The following is a 22,669-nucleotide window of genomic DNA, read 5'->3' on the forward strand; positions in this document are numbered from 1 at the left end:
GTGAAAGAAATGGAGGACAAAAAATTATGCCTCGGTTGCTCCAAGTGGATTCATTTATGCATACATGAGAGATGTATCATCACAACTGCTTGCATGAAATGTATTGGTACGAACACCTTTCAGGCAGTGTACTAGCAAGCTGCTACATATAAAAGGCAGGGCTTCTGAGCAGTAAATTAAAAATCAAAGGTTTTAACTATTCTGTAAGAGTTCAGATACCACTATCTTGAAACCTACTCAACACGAATATGTGGCACTTCAAACAGGTGTAACCTGCCATCAGCTATTTTATCGAAACTAGATTAATCATTACAGAGTTTGAGGGGGTGGCAGAAGAACCTGCCATCAGCTATGAAACAGCAGCGTCAACTTCAGTAGCTTCCTCCACAGATTCACTACTATGTACACAAGTCCAACCACAATGTTAAGACATTTCTCCCTCATGTAGAATAGTTCAACTAGAAACCAGAGTCAGGAATCAAAGAAACAGATAACTTCTGGTCACAGACCATACCTTTTCTTCCATTCATTTAGGAAAGGGAAATCCACAACCTGTCATTACTGAATCATCAAAATGCAGCACAAAGGTAAGATCCAAGTACCTTATCGAGATTTGGTGGTGCAATTCTGGTGAACCTTGATTTCCTTTGGCAATTGACAAAAACCTTGTGACATGGTAAAAGGAAAACCAAGGGAATCAGCAATGACTGTTTTGAACTGACTCAACCATATTCAGCTAACATTTCTTCACTCAGCAAATCATCATATGTATGGTCAGAACTAACATATTTACATGAGTGACATGAAAGTTCTGGGATATAACCCGCTTTTACCATTTCCAATCCAATTACCTCCAGCATTGTGTATATTTCATCAGACTCTGGGTGCGATCTGTCCTCTACAATAAAGACTTTCAGCTCGCCCTTGAGTTTAATCCAGCTCTTCCCAGGTGATTTCTGGACTCCGCTGCTTCTCATATCCTTCTTCAATCTTGCAAACTCATTCCAATTGCCAGATGAAGCATATATGTTGCACAAAAGGACATAGGCTGCTGAATGAGAAGGATCAATATTTAAAACACCTTCTGCTGCCCTCTTCCCCATATCGACATCATTATGTGTTCTGCTAGCGGCTAGCAGAGTCTTCCACATTATAATATCAGGTTCAAATGGCATTTGATCAACAAACTTTGCCGCCTCACTTAGTCTCCCAGCACGTGCCAACAAATCAAGGACACATGAGCAATGCTCTCTCGTTGGGACAATGCCATATTCAGGTTTCATAATACTGTAGTAATAGCAGCCTTCATCAACAAGTCCTACACGACTGCATGCTGTGAGGACACCAACAAAGGTTACATGATTTGGCTTGACTCCAAGGTTTCTCATCCTGGCAAATAAATCAAGTGCTTCCTTTGCATAACCAAATTGGGCATAACCAACAATCAAGCTGCTCCAAGAGAACACATCACGGCCGGTGCCCATTATTTCAAAGAGCTTGTTGGCATCATCTAAACTTCCACATTTAGCATAAGTGTCAATCAGACCATTACTCAGCATTGCATCACCCACCAGTCCAACCTTGAAGGCATATGCATGAACCTGTTTCACCATTTCAAAGTAACCCAGCTCAGCAGAAGCACTCAAAACATTGTTTAGACTGATCCTATCCAGACTTGGCATTGATCTGTGCAAGAGGCTGAATAACTTAAATACATCTTCCAGATGCTGGTGCTGCACACAAGCAGTAAGAATGCTGTTCCAGGTGACAACATCACGGTCATGTGTCTCGTGAAAGACATCCATTGCAGAGGAGAAATCCAAACACCTTGCATACATGCTGAGTAAAGAATTGCTTACTATGACATCCCCACCTAAACCTAATTTGACCAAGTAGGAGTGGATGGATCTACCTTGATGCAAAGCATCATAGCCAACACAGGCACATAACAAAGCCATAACAGTGATACCATCAGGCCTCAGACCAGAATCTCTCATCTCAGAGAACAGGACCATAGCCTCACTAAGGAGCCCCTTAGCGGAGAAAGCATTTATTAAGGAATTCCAAGAAACCAAATCAGGTGACTCAATTCTGTAAAACACCTTCCTTGCCGAGTCAAGCTCATTGCATCGGGCATACATGTCACTTAATGAGCAACCTGCGTATGAATTGCGATCCAACTGATACTTGACAGATACACCGTGAATCTGCTCCCCATACTCCAAACTGTTAACAACGACTGAGCAGGCCCTAAAGACGCTCCCAAAATGGAACTCGTTGGGGTGGTGCACGCCCTCAGCGATCATCTCCCTGAAAATTTGTAGTGCGTCCATTTCACGACCTTGCTGTGCAAGCCCGGCGATGATTGACCCCCATGAAATCAAATCTTTGTCCCTGATCCTCTCAAAGAGAGCGAATCCATCCCCAACTGAACCACTCTTGGAGTACATGGTGACGAGTGCGTTCTGCACGATCAGGTCACTTCCGCTCTCCCATTTTATGGCCTGCGCATGCACCTGCCTCCCTAGGCCCAAGTCCCCAAGCTCTGAGCATGCGCAGATGGCACTGCCAAGCGCAAACTGGTCGGGCATGGTCCCCGATCGCAGCATGGAGGAGAAGAGGCCCATGGCGTCGGCGCAACGGCTGTTCTGTGCATGCGCCGCGATAACGGCGGCCCAGGAGACGGGGTTCCTGTCGAGCATCCCGTCGAACACCACGCGGGCGGAGTCTGGGGCGCCGCAGCGGCCGTACATGGTGATGAGGTGGTTGCTGAGAATGGTGTTGTGAGCGAGGAATCGGTCCCTAGCGGAGGAGGCAAGGAGGTGACGGTGGACGAGGCGCCCCTGCGGGAGGGAGCGGAGGCGGGAGCAGGCCGCGACGAGCGCGGCATAGGCAGCGGGGGAGAGACGGTCGTGGGCGGATGCGGATGCGGCCGAGGAGGGAATCGATTCGAAGGCCCGGAGAGCTGCGGAAAGCCGGCCCGCGTGGTAGAGCTGGAGGATGGTTCCGCTGGGGTTCTGCATCTGCGGCGGCCGGCGACCGCTGGCAGTCGGAGCTGCAGGCGGTGATGGGCGCCGCGGCGGGAACAGATCAACAGAACACTCCCATATACAGTACAGAACTACCAGACGGCGGTTAGCTTGTGGACTCTGGAGATGATGCAGGACGCGGCGGCAATGGGGAGAGTGCTCGGCCCAATGAAAACAGGCACGTTTGTGCTTGCGGAATATCGGGTTAGATTTGGTCCGGCCCATAAGTATGCGGCAGATAAATAAATAATTTAATAATCGAACCTTGCAATGATTTTTTTTTGGGCAAAAGAGGTAGATGTTTTTTTCCCAACCTATAAGGAATTTTGTTCCTAGATAGGCAAAAGTAGTGGCATGACATCAAAAGTATGTCTTCGATTTTAAATTGAGTATTGTATGACTATATGACAATGACATCAAAGATGCGTGTCGGATTTAGTTTAGATTGGCTAAATTCTATATTTGATTGAAATCAAATATAAAACTTAAGGCTCAAAAAAATGCTAAGGTGGAATTGCCTTAGTCACGTATAAGATTGGATTAAACACTCATTCAACATAAAAAATGATAATTATGTGCATCTGTTGTGAGGTCGAGAGAGATAAATGAATACAAAACGCATGTGGCACTGCTGTGCATAGGCCAGGTCCACCCCAGCCCTACTAGGCTCTAACTCGATGGAATCTTTCTCGATGTCCAAGTTTGTCCTCCGAATTCTTGCTTGTCTTCTTCCTATTTCTTTGATTAGCTACAACTTGAAAATAAGTTGTATCTCTATCTTCTTCCTTAATCTTCCTATCTCTAAATCTAACTTTTATTTCTTCCAACCTCCACAAGGCTTCTAAATTTTTGGTAGTTGTGTACATTCTATCTCTGACTTTATGGCATAAAACACTTTTTTCCTCTTTAATATCTAACTCTTCAAACTTCTTAAGGAGTTGTTGTTTGAGCTTTCTGATTTCAGCATTCCTCTTCCAATACCAACCCTCTGCTTTCTTTCTAAGCAACCTGGTCTTGACCTGCCAAATATCTAAAGGCTGAAATCAGGTTGCTCAAGCCACCATTTTTCAAATCTAAAAATACTAGGTTTCTTTCTCTCACTACTGTTCAAATTTAATATTAAAAGCACATGATCACTATGAGCCCTAGCTTTGTTGAAACAAAAGCTAGAGGAAACTTTTGTTCAAAAGAATTAGAGCAAAAAACTGTATCAATGGCTGTCATGGTTGTCTGCTCTTGATTATTAGTCCACATATATGATCTGTTCGAGGTTTTCAACTCTATCGACCCATACTTATTAATCTAGTCTTTAAACCTATCAATCCATTTAAAATTGACTATGCCATTATTTTTCTCCTTACGACTGGATACCAGGTTAAAATCACCCCCAAACACAGTAGGCCCATCTCACTTATCTAGGAAAGATTTTTAACTCTTGAATAAAACTCAATTTTCCTTTTTTTATAAGGAGAACCATAAACCACAATTAATCTCCGAACAAATTTATTATAATAGTTTTAAACTATGAATGTACAATATTTTTTAAGATTAGAATATATCCGAATTCACCTAGCAGTAGCAGTGTGTTGTGTGCTCACGTGGTGATGTGCATAGCACGGAAGCAGGTGCACCGACGGCCGGTTGACAGAAGGGAAAGAGGAAACGAACATGTCGTGCGTAAGGAGAGCCAAGCACGGTCGTCGGTCCATATCATCTCGCGGCAACACCACGAGTCCTGACTCCTGCATGCATTGATGCGTGCCGCGTGAGTCGTCCGCGCCGCGCACCAAGTCATGTGTGTTGCGGTGTTGGGCAGTCTGGCACCGCGAGGCCCGATCCGGGCTTCTGCAGCTGTTTCGAGGCGATCAAAAAGATGTTGGTGTTTTCGTGTACTACTCGGTACTCACACGCTAATCTGAATCTATTTTGCGCCTTCGTTCCGTATAAAATATGTGGTCCGTTACATAATTTTTCTCTTCGTGTCCGTGGATTGTTGCCTTCTTGTTCCTGGATCCAGGGCCTCGGTGTCCGCAAGTCAAACAAGATGTTCGGAGGCCATAAAAGCACGAAGAAGTCAATACTGTTTTTAGTTCCTTTTCTGTGCGTGTCAGGTCCGCGATTTAGATGGGATCTTCAAGGTTTTTGCATCTACCGGTGCGTCATCATCGGTGCATGCACGGCATGGACAGTCTGGCACCGAGGACTGATCGGGGCTTCCGCAGCTGTTTCGAGGCGATCGAAGAGATGTTGGTGCTTTCATGTACTACTCCTATTATGTGGGGGTACTCACGCGCTAATCTGAATCCGTTTTGCGGCTTCGTCCTGTACAAAATATGTGGTCTGTTACATGATTTTTCTCTCCATGTCCGTGGATTGTTGCCTTCTTGTTCCTGGATCCAGGGCCTCGATGTCCGCAAGTCAAACAAGATGTTCAGAGGCGATAAGAGCATGAAGAGGTCCATACTGTTTTTTAGTTCCTTTTCTATATGTGTCAGGTCCGCGATTCAGATGGGATCTTCAAGGTTTTTGCATCTACCAGTGTGTCATCATCGGTGCATGCACGGCATGGACAGTCTGGCACCGCGAGGCCCGATCCGGGCTTCCGCAGCTGTTTCGAGTCGATCGAAGAGATGTTGGTGCTTTCGTGTACTACTCCTATTATGCGGGGGTACTCACGCGCTAATCCGAATCCGTTTTGCGCTTTCGTCCTGTACAAAATATGTGGTCTGTTACCTGATTTTTCTCTCCGTGTCCGTGGATTCTTGCCTTCTTGTTCCTGGATCCACGGCCTCAGTGTCTGCAAGTCAAACAAGATGTTCGGAGGCAATAAGAGCACGAAGAGGTCAATACTGTTTTTTAGTTCCTTTTCTATGTGTGTCAGGTTCGCGATTCAGATGGGATCTTTAAGGTTTTTTGCATCTACCGGTGCGTCGTCATCGGTGCATTGACCTCTTCGTGCTCTTCGTGCATTGACAAAAGACAACGTACTATGGCTGCCTCAATATATACGCCATCCAAACAACAGCCAGCGTACCGTGGTGGCCACGAGCGTGGCGTGGCTAGTGATGGCGCCAAACCAAACAGCCCCCCGAATGTGCTTTCCTCTATTCTTCCACAGCGCCACCAATCCGTGAGAGTCAATAAAACTACTACTACTCATAGCTGTGCGAGAAAGGTACTGTACTATTCCATGTATCTTGTTTAGTTTCATTTTTTTTGTTTTAGGTACTGTATTTGATAATTATTGTCAAATTATGGACTAACTATGCTCTAAAGATTCATCTCGCGTTTTACAGGTAAATTGTTCTATTAGTTTTTATTTGTATCTATATTTAATGTTTCATACATATGTCGCAAGATTCGATTTGACGAGAAATTTTAAAAAAATAGTTTTTGAGTGAACTGAACAAGGCCGTACCCTGTACTGTACTACAGGAAAGACGCAGGCCGAGGGACATGGCTGAGAGCCTGAGGGAGATGTAGCAGACTAGCAGTCCTAGCTGAAGCGAGGTGGAAGTACTAGTGCCACAAAACGGAGGTTGCCGTGCCACAAAACGGAGGCAGAGACACGGACAATCCTATCCTGGTGTCGGATCGAGGCGCCTGCAGACAGATGCAACACCGCAAGTACCGCCAAATACTCCGATCACTGTCGAATCCATTTCATGCGATACGTACTGATGACGGGCCGTACAGCGAGATTCCAACTGCCAAATGGCTCTCAGGAAAAGTTCCAATTGGAATTGCTAGTCAAATTATATAAGTTTTCAGTAGCCTAAACGATTTCAGGTCTGATTTTGCTCTAACCGCGAACGATCGAGGCCTAAACGAGCAGGTGCAGGGATAAGCATCGAGATTAAATATAGCCAACCAGTGCTAATTGCCTCATTGGCCACGGTTTTTACTCAGGTCGTATTCTCGCGTGTGTCAGTGGAACGGCTCCACAGCTTTTTTACCTAGGCCTTGTTTAGTTCCGAAAAAATTTCGGATTTTGCTACTGTAGCACTTTCGTTTTTATTTGACAAATATTTTCTAATCATAAACTAACTAGGATCAAAAGATTCGTCTCGTGATTTCCAGACAAACTGTGTAATTAGTTTTTGTTTTCGTCTATATTTAATGCTTCATGCATGTGTCGCAAGATTCGATGTGACGGAAAATCTTGAAAACTTTTTGGATTTCGGGGTGAACTAAACAAGGCCCTAGCTTGTTCTTTTCCTCTTTGCCACGTGGTGCTGGTTCAAACAAGAAGAGTTGTGTCATAAAAAAAGTACAAGCGAGATCGTTCGTCACACACACATGGATATAGTACATTGCTACTCACTGATTATCAAGATACGGAGACGTATCAAATCTTTTGTATATATGCATAAATAAGCTATAACCGTGACTCCGTCATCTGTTCTACTATGAGCGTGAGCTCTGTGCCTTTGTCGCCGCCAGCTCAAGACTACCGGTAGCTTTGATCATAACGCAGTATACTGTACGTCTGTACCTCAGGGTTCAGGATATACGTACTGGTGCAGTGGTGCATACTAGTGCATTAGTGCATCGCATTAGCATTAGCATGAGCATATCAGCCCCGGCTCCCCGGCATGTTGGCCTGAGCAAGACAAGTTCCTGACTTCCTGTACGCCGATGAACAGGACAGGCGATGGGACGCGGTGGCTGGCGGCGATCGGAATCCCCTCCCACGGGCGCCACGAGACAGCAGCAGCAGCACCCCGACGCAACGCATGTCTCCTGGTCCGGGCCACGCGTCGACGCCCATCCCATCCAGCCCACGTCAACGACGTGGACTTGTCCCTGCGGCTGACGCACCCAGCGGCGTCCCGTAGCTGTCCCAAGTCCACACGCACACGGGCCCATGGGCCCTAGCAACGGCATCTATCGATTCGATGCAGGCCATCGTTCGCTTGTCGTCAACCTCTTCCAGCCGGAACACCGGACCTACGAGTCGTAGTCGTTGCTAGCCAGCCGCAGCTCCGACCGTTCGGGCTTGCTAACAGACCCCACCCCACGTGTAGATGCGTTAGACCAGGTCTCTCTTGTTTAGGCCTTGTTTAGTTTAAAAAAAAATTTCAAGATTCTCCGTCACATCAAATCTTACGGCGCATGCATAAAGCATTAAATATAAATGAAAACAAAAACTAATTATACAATTTGCCTGTAAATCGTGAGATGAATTTTTTGAGTTTAGTTAGTCCGTGATTGGATAATATTTGTCAAATAAAAACAAAAATGCTACAGTGCTCAAAAACCCAAAATTTTGGGAACGGAACAAGGCCTAGTTGCTTTTAAAAACCCAAAGCTTTTAAACATTAAATATAGATGAAAAAAATAAAAATTAATGAAACAGTTTATCTATAATTTGAGAGACAAATATTTTAAGTCTAGTTAATTTATAATTGGATAATATTTGTCACATACAAACGAAAGTGCTACAATAGCCGTTTTTCAAAAATTTTTGGAACTAAATAGAGCCGACCTTGGCCTTATTTAGTTTCAAAAAAATTTTAGATGCATTCAAAAAACCAAAAGTCTACAATATTTTACATCATATCGAATCATGCGACACATGCATAGAGTATTAAATATAAATAAAAAAATAATTAATTACACAATTTACTTGTAAATCGTGAGATGAATCTTTTAATCATAGTTACTCGATGTTTGGACAATGTTTGTAAAATAAAAACGAAAGTGCTATAATGTCAAAATCTAAAAACTTTTTGGATCTCAACAAGGCTAAAATGAGTACTGTAACACTTTCGTTTGTATTTGATAAATATTGTCCAATCTTAGACTAACCAGGCTCAAAAGATTTGTCTCGCAAATTACAGGTAACTATGCAATTAGTTATATCTTTTGTCTATTTTTAATGCTCCATGCATATGCCATAACATTTAAGGTGATGGGAAATGTGAAAAATTTTGCAAAAACTCCTTGGGAACTAAACAAGGCCTTCAGTTGGCAGAATTTTTTGGGTTCAGGTACTATAGCACTTTCATTTGTATTCGATAAATATTGTTCAATTATGAAGTAACTAGGTTTAAAAGATTCGTCTCGCAAATTATAGGCAAACTGTGTAATTAATTTTTATTTTCATCTATATTTAGTGCTTCATACATGTGTCGAAAAATTTAATGTGATAGACAATCTTGAAAATTTTTAAATACTTTTTAAGAACTAAATAAGGCCTTAGCTAAACGCCTCTCACTCCCCGCTTGCCCCAGGCACGGCCCAACAGTTTTGAGCTTTTTGCCTCTGTGCCATTATAAAAGTTCAAAATAACTTATTTACCATTGAAATTTAAAAAGCTCCTTAGTATCCTTGTATAAAGTTTTCTTTTCCCAGGTGCCACTTTGATCAATCTTTTGCTTGTAACAGAAGGTAACGGCCAATGAAAAAGACGATTTTGCCCTTGGTTATAAAATACATCAAATTTTTATTCTTTCCTTAGGTGTCATTATATTCCTATGATTAAAAAAAATCATCTTTTTCTCTGTACCATTATGACAAAAATCATGATAAAATTTTGAATTATAATGGTATTTTTTGAATCATAGGAATATAGTGGACCTAAACAAAAGAATGAAAAATTTGATGTATTTAATAACCGAGAGCAAATTCGTCTTTTCTGCTGGCCGTTACATGTTGTTATAAACAAAATTGACCGAAGTAGCATCTGGGGAAAGTAAATTTTATATTAAGGAGCTTTTTAAAACTTCAATACTATATATGAATCATTTTGAACTTTTATAATGACACGTAGATAAAAAAAACTCAACAGTTTTACTCCAACTCGCGCTCGGCCGCTCACTCCTGCTAAAGTCTCGTCGTCGCATCACTGACGATGATGCAGTGCAAGAGTGTGCAACGGGCGTGCGCCGTGTGTGGAGGTTTGTTAACTGCATGCTGTACACGAGCCAGCGGACGAGGACTCGTTCTGGTTCTACGACGATGTCCACCCAACCGCCCGCGCTAATCTCTTGTGCGGTTGTAAACCGCACTAGTATTTGAATTGAGTCCACCGAACACGTTCCTGATAGCAGCAGAAGAGTGAACCAGCTCTCCTTCCTCGTGGACTAGAGAGAGAGAGAGAGCCCAGTCATGTCTGCTGCTGCAGCCTGCGCGCCCACGCGGCGGCTCGGGACGACCATGCTCACGTTCGCGGCGCGGCTGCCCGAATCGCCAGAGGAGACGGAGGCCCGTCGTGGCGCCGCGGCCGAGCCCAGGGGGCGCGACGTCGACGTGCACCCGCGGCTGTGGCAGGCGTGCGCGGGCTCCATGCGCGCCGTGCCGCCCGTCGGCGCCGCGGTCTACTACTTCCCGCAGGGCCACGCCGAGCACGCGGGCGGCGCCGCCGTGGACCTGCGCGTCCCGCCGTTCGTGCCGTGCCGCGTCGCGGCCGTCAGGCTCATGGCGGATCCCGACACCGACGACGTCTACGCCAGGATACGCCTCGTCCCGCTCCGCGCCTGGGAGCCGGTGGCGGACGTGGGCGACGCCGCCCTGGTGAAGACCGACGGGAGCAGCAGGGGCGGCGCCGACGGGGACGGGGACGGCGACGCCGGCGGCGGCCAGCAGCAGCAGCCCAGGCCGCTGTCTTTCGCCAAGACGCTGACGCCGTCCGACGCCAACAACGGCGGCGGCTTCTCCGTGCCGCGCTTCTGCGCGCTGTCCATCTTCCCGGAACTGGACTACAGCTTCTCCCCGCCCGTGCAGTTCGTCTCCGCCAGGGACGTGCACGGCGTCGAGTGGACGTTCCGCCACATCTACCGGGGCACCCCGCGCCGGCACCTGCTCACCACAGGCTGGAGCAACTTCGTCCACAACAAGAAGCTCCAGCCCGGCGACTCCGTCGTCTTCGTGCGCGAGGAGGACGGCAAGGTCCACATAGGCCTGCGGCGCGCCAAGCGCGTGTTCTGCCGCCGCGGCGGCGGCGGCAGCAATGCGGGCGTCGCCGTCGCGGGTCCATCGGATGGCAAAGTCCCAGCGGAGGATGTGGTCGAGGCGGCGAGGCTGGCCGCCGCCGGGCAGCCGTTCGAGGTGGTGCACTACCCGCGCGCGAGCGCGCCGGAGTTCGTCGTGCGTGCGGCCGCCGTCAAGGAGTCCATGCAGGCCCCCTGGTGCCCCGGCCTGCGGTTCAAGATGGCGTTCGAGACGGAGGACCTGTCGCGGATCAGCTGGTTCATGGGCACCATCGCCGGTGTCGAGCCGGCCGATCCCGCACGGTGGCCGCAGTCGCCCTGGCGACTCCTTCAGGTACGCGTAAATAAATAAAACAACGCGCACGCCGCCACTCCCTCCATGTTCCTTCTTTCTCTGAACCTTTCGGTTAAATCGTGGCGATTGCTTCATAGGTGACCTGGGACGAGCCTGAGCTCCTGCGGAACGTGAACCGCGTGTGCCCGTGGAGGGTCGAGCTGGTGTCGAGCATGCCCAAGCTGCCCCGCTTCTCGCCGCCGCCGCGCAAGAAGCCGCGCACGCCGTCGTACACGGAGACTCGCTCGGAGCGCCAGCAGCTTTTCGACCCCGCCTTCCCGTTCCCGCCCACACACCCACTACCACTGGCACCACCATCACTGGCACTCCTCCCTGCCCCAAACCACGACGGGAACCGCCACGATTTCGTCCCGTCCTTCCCGGTCATCCCGGACAGCATCGCTGCTGCAGGCATACAGGGAGCCAGGCATCTGCAATTCGCTCCATTCTTTTCGGATCTTCACCTCAGCGACCTGCAGCGAAGCCTGCTGTTCAGTGGCATCCAGCCCGCCGATCACCAAGCCCCTCCCGCGCCAAGGATCGCCACCGGCTTGAAGATCGGCAGCCCAGCACCCCGCTCTCCATCATCCGAGGCCAAGAACGGCGACGACGTCAAGCCACCGGTGATAATGCTCTTCGGACGGGAGATACTGACCGAGGAGCAGATGAAAAGCAACAGCTCCACCAGGAGCGGCTCCTCGAAGCCCGACTGCGACGACGAGAAAACGTCCAGCACCTCTGATCGCTCTGGCTCCGACGTCTCCCATGGAAGTCCTGCCAAGAAGAATTCGCCCTCCTTGACATTGTGGTGGTCTGGAGACAGTTCACTGTCTGCGTTTGCGCTGGAGCCCGGGCAGTGCAAGGTGTTCGTGGAGTCGGACACCCTCGGCAGGAACCTTGACCTCTCGGCGCTGAGCTCATTCGAGGAGCTCTGCGCGCGCCTGTCCAGCTTCTTTGGCATCAACAACGCTGATCTGAGGAGCCACATGGTCTACCGCACCATCGCCGGCGAGGTGAAGCACGTCGGCGACGAGCCTTTCAGGTGAACACACATCATTAGCGACTTATTATACTTCCTTTTTTTATACAAATCCAAACCGTACTACAACTCCTTTCGATGATGACTACTAACAAACTGAAAAAAAAGGTTCCCGTTTTCTCATTTTTCTCATTGTTTGTTTGCAGTGTGTTCGTAAAATCCGCGCGGAGGATCACCATACTGACCGACGCTGGCAGCAACAACACTGGCAAATGATGACCGACCAATCGAGATCGGCTGCGATAACTTAGGGCGCTATACTCCTAGGATGCACTAAGCCGGATGCACAGCCGAGCATGCTGCCGCTTGCATTCAGCTTTTCTTGGATCGGCCTTGTTTACTTCCAAAATTTTTTGCAAAATAGGTACTGTAGCACTTTCGTTTGTTTGTGACAAATATTGTCCAATTATGTACTAACTAGGCTCAAAAGATTCACCTCATCAATTCCGACCAAACTATGCAATTAGTTTTTATTTTCGTCTATGTTTAATACTCCATGCATGCGTTTAAAGATTCGATGTGACGGAGAATCTGAAAAATTTTGCAAAATTTTTTAGGAACTAGTGCATCCTAGGCTTAGAGTCAGGAAACTAAGCTGATGCGGTAATTTAGTTCAGCTAGGTTGTATTTTTAGGGCCCTTTTGGATTGCTGCATTTTCCTCCTATTTTCTACGTTTTTTCTGCAACATATTCTTATGAAATTCGTCCTATGAGTTTTCTATGAAATTCTTGTCTTTCAAAGGAGCTTGAGCTTCAGCAGTACTTTTGCCATGGTTTTCTGCCTGCAGAATAACTTTGACTGCCGTTTCTGATAATGCAGACAAAGATGTAATCTTAATCTTTCATCAAACTATAAACCTGGCCTCTGTCATCCCGACCCGTGGAGCAGCGGAGCCAGAGAGACAGGAGCAGCAGATGAATCGATTGATGAATGCCTGGAATATTTCATTTACGTCACTGCAGGTTCTGACGGAGCTGGGGGTGCCTGGGCAGCTCCAGGCGTACTGTGCGTTCTGCTGCGTATCCCTGCTGCAGTGCGGCCATTTTGATGCTCTGATGATGCGCTTCGGCCCAACCGGCGCCCTGTCGTTTGCCTGCCCCGGCAAAACAATTGCGCTGCTTGCCCGTTGATGCTCTGAAGATGCTTTGCTGCATGCACGAAATGGACATCCCAGCTAACGCGATCAGAGCGTGTTTTCGTATCTGAAATCAAGCTCTTGGAATTTCCACGGCTGACTAATCAATCAATGAGTGGCAGAAGCCGCCGGTGCTAACACAAGTGTTGGTGTTCGGAATTAACCACCATGTAATTTGTGCCAAACTTTGGTAATGTCATCATCTTCGGCGACAGACAGGGGGTACTGATTGATCAACAAAGGTTCGTCAACGACGACGGTGCAGATCGCACCACCACGCAGGTCGCAGGAGCCCCTGGACCAGCTACCACCAGGAGACAAAGATGGCTCCGTCGCTAGGCCGCCCCCCCCCCCCCCCCCCCCCCCCCCCGGCTTGCCTTGCTTGTTCGGTAGGTGTTCTTGACCGCGTCGCTGTCGCCGGCCGATGGCAACACGGGGGGAGAAGAGAGGCGCGGGCGCACGGCAAGGCAGAGCGAAGGGGTTAGCGGTCAAGAAACAGGCGTCGTCACCGGCCGTCTCACCGCGCCTGATAGAATGCTCCACCGCGAGACGACAGGTGCTTTGTCGTCGCGCTCGTCGGACTGCCTGCGTTTCGCTTTCACACGTGATGCCGACGCGCGACGGGTCTGGGTTGGTCAGGGGTCAGAGGGAGAGGATGCAGAGGCGACAGGGATTAGCAGCAGGATCATTAGGAGCAGAATGGATGTGTCTGTCTATTATAGTCCATAATTGCCTACCTAAGCAGACCAGAGTGTTGTCTAATCTGGAGGGTCTATAGCTCTTGCCGCCGTGACAACAACAGCAGGGCACAATGGCAGGTCAAGGGACCGGCACATGTCTATGACTTTGGATGCAAGTCGCCACGCTTCGTGGCGCAAGTGTCGGGCCTGGCTAGCTTTAAAATGCTTCCCTTGTTGGGATTGCAAAACTAATCCGTCACAGTGTACAGTACGGAGGAAGAGCAGCAGGATTAGCGTAGCAGGCGATGGAGTTAAGTTTGGCTGATTTGATAGCTGATGAGACGGCCTATGAGGAAAGTATATAGGAAAGTAATATACGACAAAGCAGAAGGAGAAGTAGGTGCGCGATCACAGACACGGTGGTGGCGTGACCTGAATCAAAGGGAGCATCATTAGAATTCGGCGAAACCTCACCACCTCAACAGTCTCGAGTGCACCGTCTTGTTGATGCGTGAGGCGCTGTTGCGTTCGTGCTGGCTACAGCCGCGATCCCGCAGAGCCAAGCGTGCGCTGCTGCAGCGGTGCGGTGCGCGCTCACGCCTGCGGTGTACAGTACGGTTGAGGGGTCGCCGTCACGCGCTGGCATCGGTCAGTCTGTCTGTTCAGGCGACACCGTCGATCTGTCGGTGCTTGCTTGCAACCATCGCTGTCGCTGTTGTCTGCTAGTATAGCTCTTGCTTTGCCCTCAGAACTGCTGCTGGTTCCTTCGGACACGGAGAACGACACTGGCCCGTGACCGTCGTCGCGGCGCATCAACTTGCACAGTTGCATTGCCCACTCGCCTCTGCTACTGATCGAGTAGCAAAGGGACCGCCGGGAACAAAGAAAAGCGGCGTCGATCGGCGCGGTGCACGACGTCGCCGGAGCGCCAGCGGCGGCGTGTGCCGAGGCCCGAGGCGCGAGCCGAGCGACAGCAAACGGACAGCGCACACCGCACAGGCGACAGGCGAGGGCGAGACGAAGGCACGTCGATCGTCACGAAGCACCGGGTCGGTCAGCCGGGGTCAAGAAGTCAACCACCGAGCGCGACCTCGCCGCGGCACACTGCACCATGTCGGAGGCGCTGGCTGCAGAGACGAGCTCCGCTTCCGACGAGCAGTAATCAATTTCCCGCTGCTGATCCAATCGTCAACGGGCCTGCTTGCTGTGCTTTTTGTTTGGCACCGAGATGAAGCAAAACGAGCACCCCTATCAATTGCAAGACGAAAACTCCGAATATAAAACATCGTGAAAACTACGAATTAGGATGCCACGATCTTTCGCACATAGCCTTTTTTTTTGGCGAAAGATCTATCGTACATACACAATATAGCATGAACAACACACATTGTCACGAGATCAGTAAGCATGGTTGGGCAGAAGCAGGACATAAACATGATTATAAACAGAATTAATTAAGTCACGGCATACATTACTGATCGTATACGGATGAAACCACGCTGGTGCAGACACGATGGTCCAAATTATATATAGAGAGAGACCCAAAATCCCTACATTAACTAGCTGTCAAGGGCCTGGCCCATAATACTGGGGCGATGCTCGTGTGGCCGTGTTTTGATGCATCGGTGACGACAGTGGCAGGCCCGTGTAGTTCCATTCCGGTAGCAGGCCCATTTGTGTTCGAGTTACAGACGAGCCCACTGCGAGTTCGAAATGATTTCTCACACTAGTAGTAGTAGCTGACCCTCTCAAAAAAAAAAAAAGGAGTAGGACACGACCATGTCGCCTGCAAAGCTTCGATAACCCAGAAACTAAGCAACAACCTAAAACTACGGGAGAGGTTCGCTACATAAACAACGAAATAAAGAAAAATCCATTAATTCTTTGAACGAACGGCAAGAGATTTGCAACAAGTTTTATTAGACGAGAGAAAGGGGGAAAATCTGAACAAACGAGTGCTCAGCGGGGCTAAACCCCCTTAAACAGGACAGCTACTGGAGAAGATAAAATTACTGAACTACTGAAAAATAACTCAGGCAAAACTTGAAAGGAACAAGCTGGGCACAACCAACATCACCAAAAGACCATAACCACAATTTCGAACACCACACTCAACTAGTTTACAGGTGAAGGAGCAGGACCCAAAGCTAACAAAAAATTCTGGATGTTTTCCTTGACCAAAGAGGCACTTCCCGTGGGTACAAGGCTTTTTTACTGGAAAGCCCTCCTGTTGCATTCTTTCAAAATGTTCTACTGGAAATTGACTATTTTTACATAGAAGTGGCCTTCCTGTGACTTGTGAAATTTTGCACGGCATTGTCAGGATCAAGTGAGGAAGGAAGCTGAATAACGTTGTCAGTCATACGACAAGGGATTCAGGTACTCTGAAGGATACTGTTTAGTATCCGGCAACGGGTCAGAGAGCACGCGTGAGCAGAAGGTGGGGCGAGTGCGCGAGGCGGTTTGTAGGCGTGCTGGTGCTGCCAATGAGTTGTAAGTAACGTAGGTTGTTTGGGCCGGCTGTAAGCGGTTTCGTGGGTTGTACAAGACTAAGTACCACAGAGTTGGCCTGAAACCTGTTCTCTGGACTCTGTATTCTACCTGAATCCCAATCTTCACCTTCATTCTGAAACCAATTCTCGGAGTTCTCAGTCCAATCCTCAGTAGTATCGTGACAGGTGTTTGTACCAATATTTGTAGATTGATCCATTTTGCGGGATGTTTTGAATAGTCGTCACACCAAAGTTACCGATCAACCAAACTTCCTTGGTGAAACGTGTTCGTCCAATAAAAACATACTATCTATTTGGTCACCGTTGGGGACACCCTTACAGTATGCAGATTCTACTAGCCCGCGGTCGCAATTGAACAGTGTATATGTGACAACTGAAAATAAATACTCCCTCCATACCAAATTGTAAGTCCAAAAATCTCAGAGAGTTAAAACATTTTCACGTTTAACCAAAATTATAGAGAAAAATACTAAGATTTGTAACATAAAGTGAGTATACTATAAAAATATAATTAAGAAAGAAACTAATGATACTTAGTTAGTACCATAATAATAATTATTTTATAATATAAATTTGGTCGAACTTAGAAAAATTTGACTCTCCAAGATTCTTGGAATGATTTACAATTTGTGATGGAGGGAGTAGCTCTGAAGAGAGGGGTGATGGCTACCGATTTGAAGTGGTTTTGAATAGGACAAGACCATCCCAATTCCTGGGGCGACAGCGCTATTAGTGTGACCAACTGACCACTGTTAGCTCGAGTACATTTTTGACGTCGCACCAAGGTGCCGCCGGGAGATGGAACTGTTTCGGCATTTCTTTGGTTGATATCGGTCGCCATCGTGGAACAATAACGATGAGTACTACTCCTACAGTGTGGACACATCAGCAAAACCGATTATTGGATAGAGCTGCTTTTTTTTTTTTGTCTTGGCATGGAGTGCATGCAGTCCGGATCGAGGAGCCAGCCCTGCCTGGGTAGGAACGGCGGTTACCCGTCGTGTCAACGTCAGGAAATTTTGTTGCCGTTTCAGGACCGGACACCCCGTTTCGGCACACACAAGAAACCTCTAGAAAATATCGGACCAGTGGCCCCGTGGGCCCGGGCGAAAGCGAGGGAGGGAGAGCCGCAACCTCCACCTCGCGCGGAGAACAATCCAAACCTGACGCCAACCACGCCCACTGACTCGTTCCGTCGCTCCGTCCCCCTACCAGCGCGTCAAAACCATCTGCCGGGCACTCGCGCGGCGACGGATCCATCCAGCCCATAGGAAAGCTGGCTAGTGGCTAGCCGTGCCCGTCCGCGCTTGGCCGCCTTTACCCGCCAGGTTACCACGCACGCCCTCCCCGCCGCGGCCCGTCGCCACGTCTGGCCGCCAGCCTGCCCACGCGACAGCCTACTGTACTTGCTGCCGGTTACGCTCGCGTGCGTTCCAGTGTCGATCGATCGGCAATCGCGCGGCGCGGAGGTTTCCAGTGAGCGCGATCGACCGACCCCCTAGAGTCCACACGTGATTGCGGTAGAAGCCGCAGATCGATCGATTAAAAAGTAACCATCGCGCTCGCGGATCGCGGCGCGGCATCATACGCTGCCCTGCGCGCGGTGCATGGGCAACAGGCAGCTGCTCTCGGACCCGACAAGCTTGGACCTGGGGAGCGCGCGCGCCGGGCCCCCCGCCGACGCGCCACCGCGGAGCGCTGAGTCATAGACGTGGTGCACCTACCTGCGGCATGCATGCTTTGCCTCCGCCTACGGAGATCAGCAGCCTCACGTGCCACCCACCCCCCGCGTCCCGTCCAAAACGCCAAAACTAGGAACGCCCACGTTCGATCGGTGCAGCGAGCTCTGAACCTGCCGCAGCGTCCGAGGACGTCCCGTCAGCCAGCCGGCCGGGGTCCGTTTCCTCGCTTACATTACAATCGCGCAGCTAGCGAGCGTCACGACTCGTCTACTCGGCGGTGGTGGGTTGGGCGAGTCGAGAGTCGGACGGGGAATCCAGCCGGTGCGTCCTGATGGTTTTCCGCTTTCCCGTGTGCAGTGCAGCAAGATGGGGTGCGCGCCGGCGCGGGGCCTACCTGATCTTATCCAGCTGCAGCGCCCGGAAAACGACACGGTGCAAGGAACGTTTTGTTTCAAGCGTAAGGCAGTATTACTAGTACTACTCTCTAATCCATTATTGGAGCTCTCTGGCGCGGAGACTCGCAGGCAGCATGCATGCTGTGCGTGTCTTCTTAATCCAGTTCCAGCCTCGAATCGAACGTTTTGTTTTGCTGTCAGCAGGTTGTATCCAAGCTATTTTAAGATAAATTCATGTACTACAGGACCTGAAATATTCGGTGTCTTCCTACTGTTCAGTGGGTCTCGCCTGCCGTTACATCGGCATTCACATCGATCGTTTTGGTCCTATGCACCCATTATTGCTACTGATCTACAGTAACTGAGTAAGGCGCAGCAGTAGCACTCGTCCAAAAGGAACGGAGAGTGATTTATAGCAATGTACTGTACTGTACCTACGATCGCGGCTTTGCTGTCCTGTTCAATTAATCTTTGCGGTTTGGCGTTGAACACACAACACACAGTAGAGAAGGTAGCGTACGGATCACTGGAACATGGAAAAAATTGAAATTTTTCATTAGAGAAGGACAAAAAAAAAAAGACATGATCAACCAACTGATCGGTTGTACAAATTCGTCCTTTTTCTCCAGGTGCCCTTAAAATTGTCACACCATGAATAACGAACACCCAACCCTCTGGCTCGCATCAACACGAACAAAAACAAGAAAAAGCTTACTACCCCGACTTTTTCCCCTTACAAGCATGGAAACGCAAAAGGAAAAAAAAATGGAAAAGTGATGATAGCAAGGGCAAAAAAAAAAGAGAGAGAAAGAAATCAAGAGATAAGAAATTAGCAGCACTGCTCATTTTCTAACCTACCGATAATACCTACACCAACACCAACCGGCAACCGCGCGCGCTCATCCCCCGCCGGCGCGGGCGCGGCGGCGGATCACCGACGATCAGGTCAGTCCGCCTCGAAGCCGGTCTTCTTCCAGACGGCGTCCCGGACGCGGCTGAGGTCGCGGCCCTTGAGCGTCCTCCCGATCCCCTCGTGCACCGACATCGACGCGGCCCGGCTGCGCCACGCCAGCTCGTGCGGCGGCACCATCTCCGCCCCGGCCCCGCCGCCGCCGCGCGCCCTGCCGTGGTCGTCGTCGTCCGCGTCAGGCTCCCACTCGCCCGCGCGGTAGTGGTCCCGGTACTCGACCCCGAGGATCTTCTGCCAGTCCGGTATGTTCATCGGCAGCGACCCCGCCGCGCCGCCGCCGTCCACGGCGGCGGGCTTCTTCCGCCCGGCCCCGGCGCGGGAGGCGGGGATCGGGCGCGCCCAGCCGGCCGCGGCCTGCAGCTCCGCCCCGGGGCTGGAGTGGGAGTCCGCGCCGCCGCCGCCGCCGAACGAGCCCCAGACGACGTCCGACTCGTCGAACTCCTCCGCGGCGCCAGCGCCGGGCCCCCTCGTCGCGGCGCCGCCGCCCCTGGACGGCGCGAACATCCGGTACGCGTGCTTCGCGGCCGCCGACGACCTCGCACTCCCGGCCATACCGGCCGATCGATCAGCAACAGTGGCTCTGGCTTGCTACCTCTACACGTACCGTGGACGGCGCTTCGCTTCGCGGAAAGCCGCAACCACGAACGAACCACGCCGACGAGGAGTGCGAGCGAGAGTGGTGTGCCAGGACTAGGATGGCTATGGTTTTGGAACTTGCACGGGCTTGGATTTTTATAGAGGAGGGTGGAAATGGAAGCTGGAAAGCTGAAACCAGTGGGTGCACTGGCTGGGTTTTGCTGCTTGCAGAGTGGAGACGAGCGGGGGCTGTGGGACCGGAAGCGGATAAGGCTGTTTCTGGAATGACGGCACTGCCCTCCGGAGGTTTGGACTCTGGCGCGCCACCCGCCACGGCCACACGTTGAAGGTGCGTTCGGCGAACGGTGGGCGCCTGTGCGGCCCGTCCGTGGGAGTGGGCTCGGGCGCTCGGCGCCGTCTGGGACTCCTGATGTATAATGGCCACTCCAAACGTTGGATTTAACCTTGTGATGATAGGAACAGGGCAAGCCATGCATGCAACGATGCAAAACAAAACCCCACACAGCCACCGGATGGCCGAACCACCAAACACACAGGTGTGCTGACCTCCCACCGGACACACTGGGTTTTGTCACTTGTGATCTTTCTTTTTATTTTATTTTGTATGTGAAAAAAGGGGATTTGTCACCTCTAATCTAAATGTGGTGGACGCGTCATCCAGACAGAAATGCCAAACCACCTTTCTTGAAAATAAAGGTGATAAGGTTGTGCCACCTTCGTACATGATCTACCAGGAATGCACTTTGTCCGTTTCCGAATAAGTGAACAACCGGCTGCTTCGGTCCTACAGTCAAAAGTATAGTAAGCAATCGGATCATCAAAGTGTAATGAGTTGTTAAGAGTTTAAACTATTTAGATTTCACACAGGATAGAAGAGACAAAAACATATTTCTAAAATGTTACTTTAAATGGATCATATCAGTCCACTCTCAGCGGCTTATTGGGCGTTCCCTCAACAGGGTGAACGTATGCAGTGAGAGTTTTTTTCTCGAGAACATGCGAGGCTGTCCATTGTTCCCTCGCTAGCGTTGTTCTCTTTCGTCCAATAAAATCTCTTATAGGCTATCTATATATCTGGTTACCGTTGGAGACATGCTTAATAATGTTGTTGTGTGAGGTGAAGATAAGAAAAAGAAACAATTAAACCCAAAGTCAGCAGTTGTATTATCCTATCTCATATGTGCTTGATCCAAGCGAAATTGCCCGATAATTTCATCATCATTAGAGATTTGTCTCCTCTCTTTTTCTCACTCCTCTACTTTGGACATCATCTAGAAACGTAGTTTAAATAACTGTCATGTGTACAATTTCTATATTAGTTGTAAACAAATCAATGTTATCTCAGACGGAAGGCGCTAGTTAGACAACTACCTCATGGATAACAATTAATCTTGACTAATCATTGTTTAGAAGATTTAACCATGCCCTTCTTCTGTCTACATGTTACTTGAGATCTCCGGTATAGGTGTGCTTAGATGGACAATGTTTATAATGGAATAGGAAGCCACTGCATAAAATGTGTGAGAATAGTTCAAATGGAATTAAAGACGTTATAGCATTCAAAATATATACAAAAAAAACTTGACATTTTGGCTTAATTGTAGTCGCATCAGCATAGTCAGTGCAGTTGCAGTAAACTTTGCATTGCCATCTCCAAAGGCCCATCGGCTTGACACCCGCCCACTCCACAAGTCTAACCACCAGCAACTTTTTTGTTATATGTTGTTGATTGTAGTATAGGGACAACCAGAGTCATTTGTTCCTTCTTTGGTAAACCCTCTAATTGCTAGAACGACTAGCATTCGTATGCCCTTGTTTACTTCCACTCTAAAATCTAAATTTTTTCAAAATTTCACGTCACATCGAATCTTTTAGACGCATGCATGAAGTATTAAATATAGATGAAAATACAAACTAATTGCACAGTTTAGTCGAAATTTACGAGACGAATCTTTTAAGCCTAGTTAGTCTATAATTGAATAATAATTACCATAAACAAACGAAAAAGTGCTACAGTGTTACGAAATCGGGAACTAAACACGGCCTAAGTATCATATCAGTTATAAACTATAAGACGATTTGGTTTTTTATAGATACATGTTTTTTTTTACTATAAACTTAGATATATATCATGTCTAAATCTATAGTAAAACAATATATTATAAATGCTGAAACTTATGCTTTGGAGTGGTTAATTTCTCGCATGTGGCCGGATGGCCCCTATCGTCTGTTCAATTATCACTATTATTACTGGCCGATGGCCATAATAATTGGCGCAAGGGCAGTTCCGGTATCAGATGAGACGTATGGTAGGGAACAAAAATAATGTTCCAGGGCCTCGAGTTTGTCGTTGCACGCAC

At 48.9% G+C, this 22,669-nt stretch overlaps 3 protein-coding genes across 3 annotated transcripts; 1 reads left to right on the forward strand and 2 right to left on the reverse strand.

Moving 5' to 3' along the window:
- On the reverse strand, positions 36-3,202 carry LOC8075938 (pentatricopeptide repeat-containing protein At3g53360, mitochondrial). Its single transcript, XM_002448152.2, has 2 exons — positions 852-3,202; positions 36-665 (listed from the first exon to the last, which is right to left on the reverse strand). Exons 1-2 carry the CDS (start codon positions 3,021-3,023, stop codon positions 570-572), a joined length of 2,268 nt encoding a protein of 755 aa, XP_002448197.2. The 5' UTR covers positions 3,024-3,202; the 3' UTR covers positions 36-569.
- Positions 10,033-13,642, forward strand: LOC8056016 (auxin response factor 8). Its single transcript, XM_021462546.1, has 3 exons — positions 10,033-11,297; positions 11,396-12,339; positions 12,483-13,642. The coding sequence occupies exons 1-3, from the start codon at positions 10,143-10,145 to the stop codon at positions 12,550-12,552; spliced, it is 2,169 nt and encodes a 722-aa protein (XP_021318221.1). The 5' UTR covers positions 10,033-10,142; the 3' UTR covers positions 12,553-13,642.
- LOC8075939 (heavy metal-associated isoprenylated plant protein 34) lies at positions 19,277-20,552 on the reverse strand. The gene has a single exon (XM_002448153.2). The coding sequence runs from the start codon at positions 20,262-20,264 to the stop codon at positions 19,689-19,691; it is 576 nt and encodes a 191-aa protein (XP_002448198.2). The 5' UTR covers positions 20,265-20,552; the 3' UTR covers positions 19,277-19,688.

This window comes from Sorghum bicolor, chromosome 6 (assembly GCF_000003195.3).
Source record: "Sorghum bicolor cultivar BTx623 chromosome 6, Sorghum_bicolor_NCBIv3, whole genome shotgun sequence".
Classification (NCBI taxonomy): domain Eukaryota; kingdom Viridiplantae; phylum Streptophyta; class Magnoliopsida; order Poales; family Poaceae; genus Sorghum; species Sorghum bicolor.

Excerpts from the sequence above, each read along its gene's own strand:
- LOC8056016 (XM_021462546.1), top strand. The coding sequence starts at position 10,143 with ATGTCTGCTGCTGCAGCCTGCGCGCCCACGCGGCGGCTCGGGACGACC. Across the intron at positions 11,298-11,395 it reads CGCCCTGGCGACTCCTTCAG|GTGACCTGGGACGAGCCTGA; the intron begins GTACGCGTAAAT and ends ATTGCTTCATAG. Across the intron at positions 12,340-12,482 it reads GTCGGCGACGAGCCTTTCAG|TGTGTTCGTAAAATCCGCGC; the intron begins GTGAACACACAT and ends GTTTGTTTGCAG.
- LOC8075938 (XM_002448152.2), bottom strand. The coding sequence starts at position 3,023 with ATGCAGAACCCCAGCGGAACCATCCTCCAGCTCTACCACGCGGGCCGG. Across the intron at positions 666-851 it reads AAATATACACAATGCTGGAG|GTTTTTGTCAATTGCCAAAG; the intron begins GTAATTGGATTG and ends CCATGTCACAAG.
- LOC8075939 (XM_002448153.2), bottom strand. The coding sequence starts at position 20,264 with ATGGCCGGGAGTGCGAGGTCGTCGGCGGCCGCGAAGCACGCGTACCGG.